Source organism: Plecotus auritus (assembly GCF_963455305.1).
Source record: "Plecotus auritus genome assembly, chromosome: 7".
Taxonomy (NCBI): domain Eukaryota; kingdom Metazoa; phylum Chordata; class Mammalia; order Chiroptera; family Vespertilionidae; genus Plecotus; species Plecotus auritus.
Genome location: NC_137774.1, coordinates 467,635 through 480,191, shown reverse-complemented (window position 1 = coordinate 480,191; position 12,557 = coordinate 467,635). Strand labels below are relative to the sequence as shown.

General features: G+C 64.6%; 1 protein-coding gene across 1 annotated transcript in view; it reads right to left on the bottom strand.

Annotated features, from left to right (window-relative positions):
- The window catches only part of FASN (fatty acid synthase), a 63,677-nt gene extending 51,860 nt beyond the window's left edge, over positions 1 to 11,817 (bottom strand). The window contains 7 exon segments of the mRNA XM_080681176.1: positions 614 to 814; positions 2,105 to 2,179; positions 2,252 to 2,409; positions 3,352 to 3,453; positions 4,964 to 5,072; positions 5,479 to 5,893; positions 11,701 to 11,817. Of these exon segments, the coding sequence (XP_080537302.1) occupies positions 614 to 814; positions 2,105 to 2,179; positions 2,252 to 2,409; positions 3,352 to 3,453; positions 4,964 to 5,072; positions 5,479 to 5,885 (1,052 nt within the window). The 5' untranslated portion in view covers positions 5,886 to 5,893; positions 11,701 to 11,817.
- Positions 11,818 to 12,557: the final 740 nt, after the last annotated feature.

Below are 12,557 nucleotides of genomic sequence, written 5' to 3'. Positions count from 1 at the left end.
GCGCCCGGCACCGTGGGGCAGAGGTGGCTGGGAAGCCAGGGAGAAAGCCGGCCTCAGAAGAAACCAGCTCAGGAGAAAGGGACCCGCTGGTGCGTCTGCCGTGGAAAACAGGCCGGTGGTTCCTCACAAGTAAATCCACTTCCCACCCAACTCGGCACACCCTCTTCGGGGCCCAGACTCCACAGCTGAGAGGAGACCCACACAGACCCACCGCCGTGCTCCCAGCAGAGCTCCCAGCAGCCGGCGGGAGCACGCACGTCCATCACAGACGCCGGGTAAACAAAGGGCACCCTCCACAGGAAACCTGAGCCGACACAGGACACAGCGCCACCCACAGGCGGGCAGGCCCTCGAGAGCCAGGCTCAGACAGAGGGAGCAGGGGTGGGTTAGGGTTAGGGTTAGTGCTTGGTTCAGGCTGTTTGGGGGAACAGGTCCTGAGGGTGGAGCGTGGTGACGGCCGCACAGTGGGGTGCGGTGCTCAATGCCAGGTGCTCTCCACTCACCACACAAACAGATGCGCACCTTCACGCGCATACCAACTGCACAAGCTCACAGCCGCAACTGTTACCGCATCACCCCAGGCCCGCTCCCTGGGCCACAGCCCCGCACTCACTTGTCCATGGCGGCGTCCTTCTCCTTCAGGGCGTCCGCCTGCCTCCACTCGGCCCTGCGCACCTGCAGCTCCAGGGCCTCGCACTGCGCCTGCAGCTCCAGCACCCGGGCCTCCAGCGCCCGCAGCTGCTCCGCGTGAGCGCCCTTCACCGACGCCAGCACCGCGTCCCTCTCCCTGGCCACACGGTCAAGCTCCTCGTGCCTGTTGGACGGAGAGCGGTGTGTCCTGAGGGGAAGCCCGTGGTGTCCCTGCTCTGATAGCGGGGCTCACAGGGGCCAGTGCTGTCCCGTCTCACTCGGCGCTGAACTGCCCGCCCCGACCCGTGTTCTGAGGACACCGCTCCAGGCACTACAGACAGCTATGGGGGGGAGCCCGCACAGCCGGCCTGGTCACAGCACTGAGTGTGCGAGCGGCTTCCCGGGAAGCGGAGCACTGGGGTGGGCCAGGGGCCCTCGGGGTGCAGAAGCGCAGGCTCCGTTTCGTCTCAGCCTCCCAGGCCCGCGGGTTCCAGGGCCCCTGAGCAGGAGAGCATCGGGCCTACGTCACAGTCACGTAAGTCTTTGTGGAGCCTCGTCTCTAACTTCCGAACACTGAGTGACGGTGCCGCCCACTGCGTGCCGACCCGTACCCGCGGCACTGCCCGTTCTCTGGGACACAGTCTAACACACTTGGCACGTAGCTTGGAAGGAGGTCAGCCCGTGAGATGCTGCCGGAGCCAGCAGCTCCCACCTGGAGAGTGTGGGACGCGCAGGCAGCCCCACGCAGGCCCTGGGAGCCCACGGGCGTGTCATTTGGTAGAGGAGGCCCCGAGGAGAGGACACGACAGCCCACTCAGCCATTCCTGAACTTTACGGTCTTCCTGCTGTTCTGTCCTTTAGGAACAGCCTGTGACCGCAGGGAAGTCTGTTTTGGTTTCGTGCACATGCCTGCTGCCCGCAGGGGGCGCCATTCTCCCCGGATAACACTGCTTGGGGAGGAGCAGGGACAGGAGCCGGGGAGAGGAAGGGCAGTGAAGCTTCTGCAGCTGAAGTGTGGGCTCTGCACTTCAAAATACATGTTTACTGCGTTCAGGCAGGGAGAGAGAAGCGTCAGTGACGAGAGAGAATCATGGAGCGGCTGCCTCCTGCACACCTCCTGCTGGGGATGGAGCCCGCAACCTGGGCCTGTGCCCTGACCGTGACCTCTGTGACCTCCTGGTTTCTGGGTCGAGGCTCAACCACTGAGCCACGCCAGCCGGGCTGCACTTTTAATTTAATGGAAGTGAGTGTGACATGCTAGGGCATCTAGGTGCATGTTAAAGAGCACTTTAGCTCTCGATGACGGTATTGTAAGGTGCTGGAAAGGATATTCATTCTCAACTATTTTAATTCATAGTTTAAGAGGTTCGGGATGCAAACGTGAAAACACAGCGAGGGGAACGGGGTTTCTCCACTTGCCCTGCCCGCGCCGGGCACTCACAGGCGTCCTCGCTGCAGGCCCAGAAACACTCACTTCCTCCGGAAGGTCTCCTGCTCCGTGTTCCGGGTGAGCTGCACCGCCTGGAGCTTGTCCTCCAAGTCCTTTATCCTGAGAAGAACCCAGTGTGAGTGGAAAGCCGCCGCCGTCGGCCAGGACCCCGGCCCCGGGAGAGACCCGCACCGGGCGTCCTTCACGGCGGCGAGGTCCCGGAGCTCCCAGGCAGCGTGCTGCAGCTGCTCCTCCAGCTCCGCCTTGGCCGCCTGCGCGCCCTGCAGGGACTCGGCAGCCTGGGCCCCGGCCTCTCGCAGCGCCGCCAGCTCCTTGGTCAGAAGCTTCACCTTGAGACAGGAAGAGGCTTCAGGACGAGGCTGTGAGCGTCACCCATCGGGATCGGGAGAGAATGCCGGCAGCTCCCCCGGGGGGGGGGGGGGGCCCACGGCCCTCGGAGAGCACAGCACCCTACGGGGCCACATGACCCAGCCGACCAGTGTACCTGCTTCATTTCCTCACGTGTGGTGTGAATACTATTTAGATCTGGACTCACACATGCAGGTGGAGGTTAGAAAACGTGGATGAAATCCCGGCCGCACACTCCATTTTTAAGTAACCTCTCTGCCTCCGTTTCCTCGACTAACATCTGGGGACGGAACAGCTGCGGCCCTGAACAGCTCCGGGATCTGGAACCTCCTCGCACAGCAGGTGGGGCCAGGGCCTGCACCTGGGACTCCCACAGCACCCCCCCTGCGGCCTCCTTACAGGAGTGTCCTCCATGCTGTGGAGCACAGGGTGACCCTCACAAGTCTCCTCTCCCTGGCACTCAGAAGTCCCCACAGTGGCCGGGTGAGGGTCACTGTGGGCAACCCAGCCTTGCAGTCTGGATGCCTGCTGGCCCCGGGGCAGGTGGGGCCCACGGGCACTGGTGTCTGTGCCAGGAACTGAGACTAGGGATGGGCTCCAGCCACGGAGAACCACCAGGGTCCTTGGGCCCCCTGATGGCGAGTGCTGCCCACGGACTGCAGGCCTGGGGGGCGGCTGGCCGCGGGGCAGGGACCCTGCTGACCACTAGGGCAGGGCTCCATCCTACTAGCCCCAGCCGGGGCCGCTGGGCCGGGCCAGGCGTCGCCCCCTTTCACCTCCCTGCACAGCCCCCTCCCCTCAGGCTGGTCCTTGTCTCGGTGCTGAAGGCCCTGGCCGTGTGCAAAGGAAGAGGCCCTCGTGTGGCCGACTCTCTGTTCAGAGGTCGCCTCACCACCAGAGGCCCGGGCAGACGCGGCCGTTACCTTGAGCTCGTGGGCTAGGACTGTGCTGCTCATGCTGTCGGCGTGCAACCGGAACCCCTGCTCCCGCTTCTGCACTTCAGATTCGAACTCCAGCAACAGCTCCTGGGGGTGGGGGTGGGGGGAGCGGGTGGGACAGCCGGACCAGGGTGCACACGGAGCCTCAGGCATCCCGGAGGGCATGGCCTGGCGGCAGGCCGTCCCACAGCTGCCATCCCTGGCTCTCTGGCCCGCACACACTGAGCTGCCGGGAGGCCCAGGGCAAAGCGTAAAGGCAGGACCAGACACGAGCCCTGCCCGGACCACCGCTCGGAACGGCTTTGCCGTGGGTCCTGTCGGGTCTCTACAAGCCATGCTCACGCCCTCCACCAGCGTCACTCCTCCTGACCTGCTGGTTTCTTGCTACGACAGACAGGCAACCGGTTGGGCAACCCTACCCCACGCCTCCCGTTACGCCGGGCCCTTCCCAGCTTCCCCCACGGCTCATTCTAAAGGCAGACACCGTGGTAGACCATGACAGCGATCACCCTGCCCCTGCCCACCCAGCAGTGCGCATCTCAGCGCTCCCCCCACGTCCAGCGCCATTTCTCCTGGCATTTGAAGCAGCCTCCTCCCACCCTCCCCTGTGCTTCTCTGTGTCTGTCTGTCCTGTTCCCTCCCATTTCCTTAGTGGCGCCCCTTTCCAGGATGCACCCCGCAGTGCGACCTTCCTCCCCTGCACAGCCTCCCGGCTCCCGCCGGCTGCAGCCCCTGCAGCCACCTCTCTGGGGTCCCTCCTGCTGGGAAGAGGCTCCTGCCCCCATGATGCCCCCCAATGTGACAGCCAGGGCCCACCCGTCAGGTCCTGCCTGCCGGTACGGGAGCCAGGAGCAGCACTTCGGCCTCTGTCCCACGTCTTTCAGGCTCACTGGCTCCCGCCTCCCATGAGCGTCCAGCTGGCTCAGGGACTGGGGACACAGGGAGCCCGTGGCTGGGCCCCACCCCTGCCCATCATGAATGCCCAGCTGTCGCTCTCCAGGTGGGTGGGCCTCAGGCACTGCCGGTGGGACTGAAAAGCCGACCCTTTACGGTTTGTGCCCTTTGAGGAGCAAAACGAAGGACCGGGTCACGTGAGTAACCCCTGCTGGGCCCGGATGTGAACATCGTTGCATTCACTCGTCCTGAGGTGCTACAGGACCCAGCACTGCCTTCTGCGCAGAGCTCTGCAGGCTGTGGCCACCAGGGGGCAGGCGGAGCCCGGCCTGTGACCGAGGGAAGTCAGCCCAGGACCAGAACCCCGGCCCAGCAATGCTGCCGCGGCCACGGCCACCCTGTCCCCACCTCCCCGTGACATGCAGCCCCTGGGGAACCTCTCCTGCTCTCCCCCTGACAGTGCCCTGCAGCCAAAGTGCCCCACCTGACCTGGCCTCACCCCGAGGCTCAGCCCCCACGGCTCCTCTGTCTACACCCCCCACCCTCTGGGGAAGCCCAGGTCCCAGCTCTGCACACTGGGACCCCCACCCTGACCGCAGCACTTCGGCTGGGGTCCCACAGGGGACAGACAGTTACCAGGGGTCGTCCTCCCGACCTGGGACACGGCGCGGGCAGTCTGCGCAGGGCCCGGCGCGCCTCCTACCTGCCTCTGCAGAGCCAGCTCGCCGTCCAGTTCCTGCAGCTTCCTCTCCAGCTGCCACTTCAGCGTCTCGTACTGTTCCCGCTGGCGGTCGACCTCAGCATTCTTGTCGCTGCGCAAAGACAACGGCATCAAGAGAAGCCCCCCTGAAGGTGCTCAGAGGACGATGGCCGGGAGCCGTGTGAGTGTGATTGGTTCTTCGCTTTGGCAGGGGCGGCTTCAGCAGGACCAGGAGCAGCGCGTACACCCACCCCAGAGCCTGCACACCACAGCCTGCGCCGCCTGGGCCTGTGCTTTGACGTCTCGGTGCGCGGGCTGACGCCACCACTGAGCCCACTGGGTCCTTTTTACCAGGATCGGGATGGCCTGATGTCAGCGTCTGCACTACGGTGAGCAGTGATGGCGAGGCCGGACCCGGTGAGGTGGGGTGGGGTGGCCAGCGCTGTGCCTGTCGGGGGAATGGGCCCAGCACCCACGGCACAGGGCCGGCGTGTGAGGGAGGCGCAGGTGTGTCCCACCTGTGCACCCGCTCCAGCGCCAGGCGGTGCTCCTGCAGCTTCAGCTGGTGCTGCTGTTGCAGGTCCTCCCGCCGCCGGGCCTCCCTGGCCAGCGCCTGCCGCAGCTTGGCCGCCTCGATCTTGAGCTCACTCGCCTCGGCCTGCCCGGCCTCCTGCAGCCTCTGCGCCTGGGTGAAGGCGGCGTCGTAGCGCTCCAGCTCCCGATCCCGCTCCTCCAGCAGCTGCAGGTTGTAGACGAAGTCCTCCTGCAGGCGCCGCAGCCTCCCCTCGGCCTCCTCCAGCCGGCGCTGCGCATCCTGCAGAGCCGCCTCCTGCAGCTGGGCGCGGTGGGCCTGCAGCGTGCGCCACTCCTCCTCCTTGCGAGCCAGCAGCTCGCTCAGGGCCTGCTCCGAGGGCGGCGGCAGCATGGCGGCAGCTGCAGTGAGAGAGGTGGGGAGCGGGCTCCTGAGGGAGGCACCGTCCTTCCACAGAGCCCCCCTTAGCGCCCACGGGCTCTGCTCGCTGTCACCACAGGAAGCAGCTCTGGGCCGGCTCCCCGCTGACGGTCGCACTGTGAATTCCGGAGCCCCACGCGGCGGCTCCCCCAGGGCCTAGCAGGTCAGGAGCACACCATGCCCAACCACGAGTGTCCTAAGGGGCACACATGTGACACATATCAACACGGCACATACATTACAAGTGACATGCATGTGACGCACCTTTCAAAAGGGGCACACACGATACATCATGAGCAACACACGTCACCAGTGCCACACATGCCAGAAGCAACACACATGGGACACACGTCACGGATGACACAAACATTAGGAATGACATCAGAAGTGACGTACATATCCAAAGTGACACTGTGTCCAAAGTGACACACATGCCCAAAGTGGCACATGTGGTGTGTATCAAGGTGACACATGTAGGGAGCGACACATGTTCAAAATGGCATGAGTGCCTGGAGTGACATGTGGCACATGCCACAAACAAGGCACACATGCCAGAAATGACACACAGCGGGCATTTGTCAAAAGTAACACACGTGACAGGAGTGGCATGCATTGCCGCATGTACAAAGCAACACACACATGTGTCATGCGTCCTAGGCAACATGCATGCAACTCACGTCACAGGTGACCCTCATCCCATGGACTGTGGTCCTGCCCTGGTGGCCGAGCCTAGGATCCCGGGGAACCCAGGGGTCAGGCCCGGTCCCGCCAGGCCGGCCACAGAGCTCAGGGAAAGCCCAGACGTGGGGTAAGCAGGTGGCGCAGAGGCCCCGGGGTGAGTGTGCCAGTGATGACACAGCGAATGGCCAGGAGCCCAGGTGGCCGTGGTGCTGGTGAGTTCTGGGTCTGGCAGGCCTGTCCACAGAAGCCGGCGCGCACACAGGCCACCACCGCCTGTCACACTCACAGGGACAGAGCGGGACTTCGGCAACACGACCCTGAGGGCACCCTGCTGCGTGGCCTTGGACAAGTGCGGAGAGCACAGCGCGGCCTGCAGGCCTGCGGCTCCCCGAGGACCCCTCCCGCCCTGCCCTGTGCCGTCCGCCACCGGGCACACGGCCACCCTCCAGAGCTGCCCTTCTAGTGTAGAAATCCAACCGCGAGATCCGAGCCCCAGGCTCCTGGCCATGTTGAAGATAAAATTCAACGTGTTTGGCACAGAACGCAAAGACCCCAGGACGGAGCCGGGCCCATGCAGCCACCACGGCTCCCTCCGCATTCCCAGCTGCTTCCGAGAAGCCAGCTTCGACGGTGTGCACCAGACCCACGGCCCCAGCCGTGTGCAGCACCCGCCCGCCTCCGTCAGCTGCCTGCTTCTGTGCAAACCCCACCCAAGGCCGAGGCTCATCGGCGTCCAGCGCCACAGACTCAGCCAGCCAGCGGCTTCCCCAGCAAGCACCGCCCTTCCAGGAGGAAGCTCACGTTTCCTGGGAAAGCCTGCGTGGCTTCCAGGACACCTGCTGCCCAGCGCGGGCGGGACCAGGCCCCCAGGTCCTCTCAGCACTTCCGGGTTCCCACCTGAGAACGCTGCGCTTTCCCACCCTGCTCTGTGTTGTGAGTTTGCCTGTTGGGTGTAGAAAGCTCTGGGAAATGCCCAGGTCTGAGGAAGGTGGGGGCCCTGGCTTCCCACATGTAAGGCAGCATTTTGACTACATATTCTGAAGATTTAAAAAGCCCGCATGCAAATGTTACAGCCGTTAGTAGGTCTGCTTTCCACAGAAGCGTGGATTGGTAATTCTGAACTGCTTCATGTGTGGCCTGGACTGACCTAGTAAGTGAGTCAACCGCGAACAGTGGAGCCAGGTTTAGAGCGGGGTCATGGAGTGAGCGGGGTGGCCAGGGGTTAGAAGTGCAGGTATCAGCAGGAACGGAGCTGCCAGGCCCCCCAGGCACGCGGGCACAGAAACCGGCACGCTGTGTGGGGTGCACACAGGCACGCTTCTGAGCTCTGCCCACGGAGAAAGCCAAAGAGCAGTGACGTCCAGCGGCAACGACGTGCCACAGCCAGACTTGATTTCCCTTTTTTTAAAAAAATATTTTATTGATTTTTTCAGAGAGGAAGGGAGAGGGAGAGTTAGAAACATCGATGAGAGAGAAACATCCATCAGCTGCCTCCTGCACACTCCCTACTGGGGATGTGCCCGCAACCAAGGTACATGCCCTTGACCGGAATCAAACCCGGGACCCTTCAGTCCGCAGGCTGACGCTCTATCCACTGAGCCACACCGGTTAGGGCCAGACTTGATTTCTAACCACCTTCTCAGCAAAAGGAACCGGCCCTGGGAGGAAAGACGGGCTCCTCTCGGCACGGAAAACAAAGGTGAGCCGGAAGCACCTGTGAGCCAGGAAGGAAGGAAGTGCTCAGGAGGCTGGGCCCGTGCTCACGGGCACCAGGGGAGGCGATGGGCTCTGACCTGTGGGGAGGAAACTGGGACGTCTAAGCAGCATCCCAGGTGAGACACATGCGCACCGTGAAGGGAGGGCTCTCCTACAGCGGAAACCCAACTAGGAACTGCAGAAGGAACGACGGGAAGGCTCCCCCATCTGCAAATACGACGTCACTGTTTCAGAAAACACCCTGGTGGACGCCAACGTTACTGGCCAGCAGCCTGGTTACGGACGAGCTCCTTCGTCCCGAGGCCTCCCCCGCAGACACTCCTTACAAAGGGGAAGGTGAGACGGCGGCGGAGACCCCGGGGTACGCCCCACACAGGGCGCCTGTGAGTAACGGGGAAGTGGCACCGGGTGCCTGCTGCTGAGACACCGACAACAGTGTTGAGGTTTCTTACCAAAACGCATAGCTTGGCGTGATTATTAATCACGAGGACACGTCAGAGAGGCCCACAATGACGGGCATTCCACAGCCACTGACTCCTGAACGCCACAGAGACGGGGAGTCGCTCCAGATTAAAGCAGAAGAGGAAAGCAAGGATGGTCGAGGGTGGACCAGCGGAACAAGGTCGCCTGCAGGGTCACCGAACGATTCCTGTGCCCTGGACTGTGGTTTGTATTCGTGTTCATTTCTTATTCTGCCACACCGACTGCTCATTAACATCGAGGCTGCGGGATCGTGGCAGAGGGAACGGGTTCTTCTGCACTGCTTTCGAAACGTGAGTAAACCTGCAGGCACCGCAGGGGCGGGAGGGCAATCGTGTGCAAACCAGGCGAGGGCGAGCGTCGGCGAGGAGACCAGCAGGGCACAGCGCAGCTCAGCGGCCAGTGGGGGTTCCTGCCAGTCCCGGCCCGGGCTCTGGGTGCACAGACTACGCAGGACTTCAGAGTCCCGAGGTTTTTCCAGGAAATCAACAAGAGGACGCTGGAGAAGGCCCGGCCCTTCCCTTCGCCCTCCCCCACTCCCAACCCCACCCCTGCGGCTTGGGGCCCCTCGCCCGTACCTCACCCCAAACAGGCCACTAGCAACTTCCATCGTGAGAAGGGGGCGGGGTCATGTGATCAGCCAGAAGTACACACGTGAACAAGGGGGCGGGGCCACATAAGCAGGAGGGGTGTTCATGTGAACAAGGGTGTGGGGCCACGTGAACAGGTGGGTGTGGACACATGAACAATGAGGAAGGGTCACGTGAAGACCGAGGCCAAGATTGAAGGGATGCGGCCAGGAGCCAAGGAGCCCCGGGAGCCGCCTGAAGCTGAAGAGGCAGGAAGGACCCTCCCTGGAGCCCCCCGAGGGAGCACAGCCCCCGACACCCTGATTTCAGATTCTGGCCCCAGAACGGGGAGAGCCCCTGTTCCTGATGGGTTAGCCAGTCTGTAGTCGTCGGAGCAGCAGCCCCAGGAAACAGACCCCTCCGTGCCCCTCCTTCTGGGGCTTTGACCAGGTTCTGGGAACAGCTGAGCCCTGTGCCCCAGCAGGGGGACCCCTAGACCGCTCACTGCGGGGCTCACAGGGAGACCCATCCCTGTGTCTGTGCCTGGGCCCTGCCTCCCGCTCCCCCGGGGCTCCTGGGCGGTGGCTGTGCAGTGGGCGCAGCAGGCAGGCTGCTGGGTGGGAAGCGCAGGCCACGTGGCTCAGGGACTCCCCGTCGCCTCGCTGAGCCCCCACTGCAGGATGGTGCAGGGCCCTCCCCGGCCCCCGAATGAGTCCAGCCTGGGCCTCCGCTGCCTGGAGCACCTGGGGTGACAAGCCGACAGCTGAGTATGGTGCCCGTATTCTAGACACCAAAACTGAGGCTCAGTGAGGGGGAGCCAAGGTCCCTACCCCCAGCCGACCTCCCCCTCCACTCAGCCGCCACCTGGTTGCCATGGTGTCGGAGGAAGAGGAGATTCCTGAAAAGCCATCCCAAAATACACACCCGCGGGCCCTCCTTCCTCATCCCTCTCTCCAGGTCACAGCCTCCTTTTGGGCAGGTGGGCGGGGCCTCTTCCCGGCCAGGCAGCCAGGAGCAAAGGAGGCAGAGGGTCCGGATAGTGGGTTCTGGAACCCCAGCCTCACCCAGCAGATCTCCTGGACCTGGGCTCCGTCGCCCTCCCACAGCTCCCCGGCCAGGCAGGCTCTTTCCTGCCTCCCTGCCTTCGCTCATGCAGTTCCCTCCACCTCGAATGCCCTTCCTCGTCCTGCAGGTCCCAGCTCGGCTGTGAGTCCCTCGGGGCTCCCCCTGCATCCTCACCCACCCCAGTCACAGCCGTCTTCTGGATGATGCTCTCCCGGGGTGGCGAGGTCTTGGGGGTGCTGGCTCTGCCTTTGTACCCCAGCCCCCGGCACAGACAGGTGCTCAGGAAATCCGGAGGAAGGGAAAGAGGCAGGGAGAGAGGGGAGGGAGCAGAGAAACACCTCTCAGGATTGGAGCGGATCTGGGCCGTGAGCACCTGGCACGGGGCTGGGCACGGAGCAAAGCCCACTCCCTCCCGCCGCCTCCCCCTGAGCCTGGGCCCCAGCACCTTCCGCCTCCTCCCATTCAGACCCGGCTCAGGGGCCGCCTCCACACCCGCAGGCCTGTGTCTGCGGCCCGTTAGGGTGCGAGGTGATGACACCGGGAGGCAGACGGGCGCTTGGCTTCGTCAGGAGCTGGTGCGTTAGGGGAAAGGCCTCCGTTCCCGGAAACCCCGGGCTGTGCGAGCTCGCCAGCGCCTGAGGGCCGACCGTGAGCAGGGGCTTTCCCACTGCACACTCTGCAAACAGCGCCTTAGCCGAGGCCGTTCCATAAAACAGACGGAAGCCGAGCGGCTTGGGGCGAAGGGGTGCACGCTGAGGGCGCCTGGGAGGCGGACCGGAGTCCCCTTTCCCCTGTGGCTCTGGGTCAGGGGAGATGGGGGTTGGGTAGGTCCTGGCGGTGGGAGGGGGCGGCCAGGAGAGGCGGCCCCGGGCAGAGTGGAGCGGCTGGCATTTGCTAACTGGTGCACAAGGGCTTCAGCGTCGTCAGAACCGCAGGTTCGCGCCAGGGTGGCTGGGCCGACGAACTCATCGCCCTGGATCAGGCTGCCTGGGCACGGACCCCGCTCCGCGGCGAGCTCTCCGTGGGCGGCGCCGCAGGGGCAGGAGGTGAACCGTCGGCGAACCTGGCGCGGGCGTCTGCGGGGACTGCCGAGCAGGGCACAGCGTGGCTCGGTGCGCGGGCCTCGCGGCCTGCGGGGGACCCTACCGGACCCCGCCCGGGCTCTGGGTGCGCAGACTGGGCCGGACGTCAAAGTCCCGAGGTTTCCCAAGGAAAGCGACGGGAAGCGGCGAGTAAAAGCCCCTCCCACCCCCGCGCCCCGCGTTCCGCGCTCTTACCTCACCCGGAACGCCCGCCTAGAGCCGCCTCTGGTCCCGCCGCGTTGCCATCGCAACGCGAGTCCGTCCACCGGGGTCCGGGCGAGCTCGGTGCAGCGTTTGGGTCCCGCCGGCCGGAAACACAAGCCGGACTTCTTCCGGTTCCTCCCGCCGCGCCACACCCTGTCTGGCACCCGGGCGTCAAGAGCCGCGTGGGGTGCTCGCCGACTCTAGTGGGGTCAGCCTCGTGAGGAGGGCCCGGGACCGCCGGGGGGTGGCGGGATGGGCGGGAGGCGATTGAGGTTTCACCAGCTGAGCTCGGGGCGCCAGGAAGCGAGCTCCCCGAGGGTGGACCTGAGCGGGCGCGCGGGCAGGTGGCGCACGTGGGGCCGGGGCTGCACGCGGCGGGGACGGCTGCCCGGGGCACGAGCCGGCCGGCCTCCTGTTTGGGGCGCTGTGGCCAGGTTTGGTTTGTGAGAATTTGCCCGCGCGGGTGCACCCACAGCTTGTGTGCTTTAGTTTGCGGGTTCAGTGATACGTTTCAGGAAGAAACAACCACTTTTGCAGGCAACCGGTGCTGCAGCCAGGACACCCGTCCCAGCGTCTGAGCGTCCAGGGGGGCCGAGGAGGGCACAGCTGTCCCAAGTGGCGACAAAGCGTGTGCTCAGCCCGGCGGTGGCACCGTGGGGCTCCGGGCAGTGACGGGCACAGAGGCTGGGACTTCCTGCACAGCCCTGGTCCGGCCCCTCCTGTCCGTCTCCGTTTATCCCACCCGGATGGCATGCCTGCTGTCCAGGGCTGGTTCCCAAGCTGGCCCTGCCAGTGCTGGACAAACGTCCCAACCCAGTCAACCCTAAGAAAGGCTGTGCCGTCGGAGG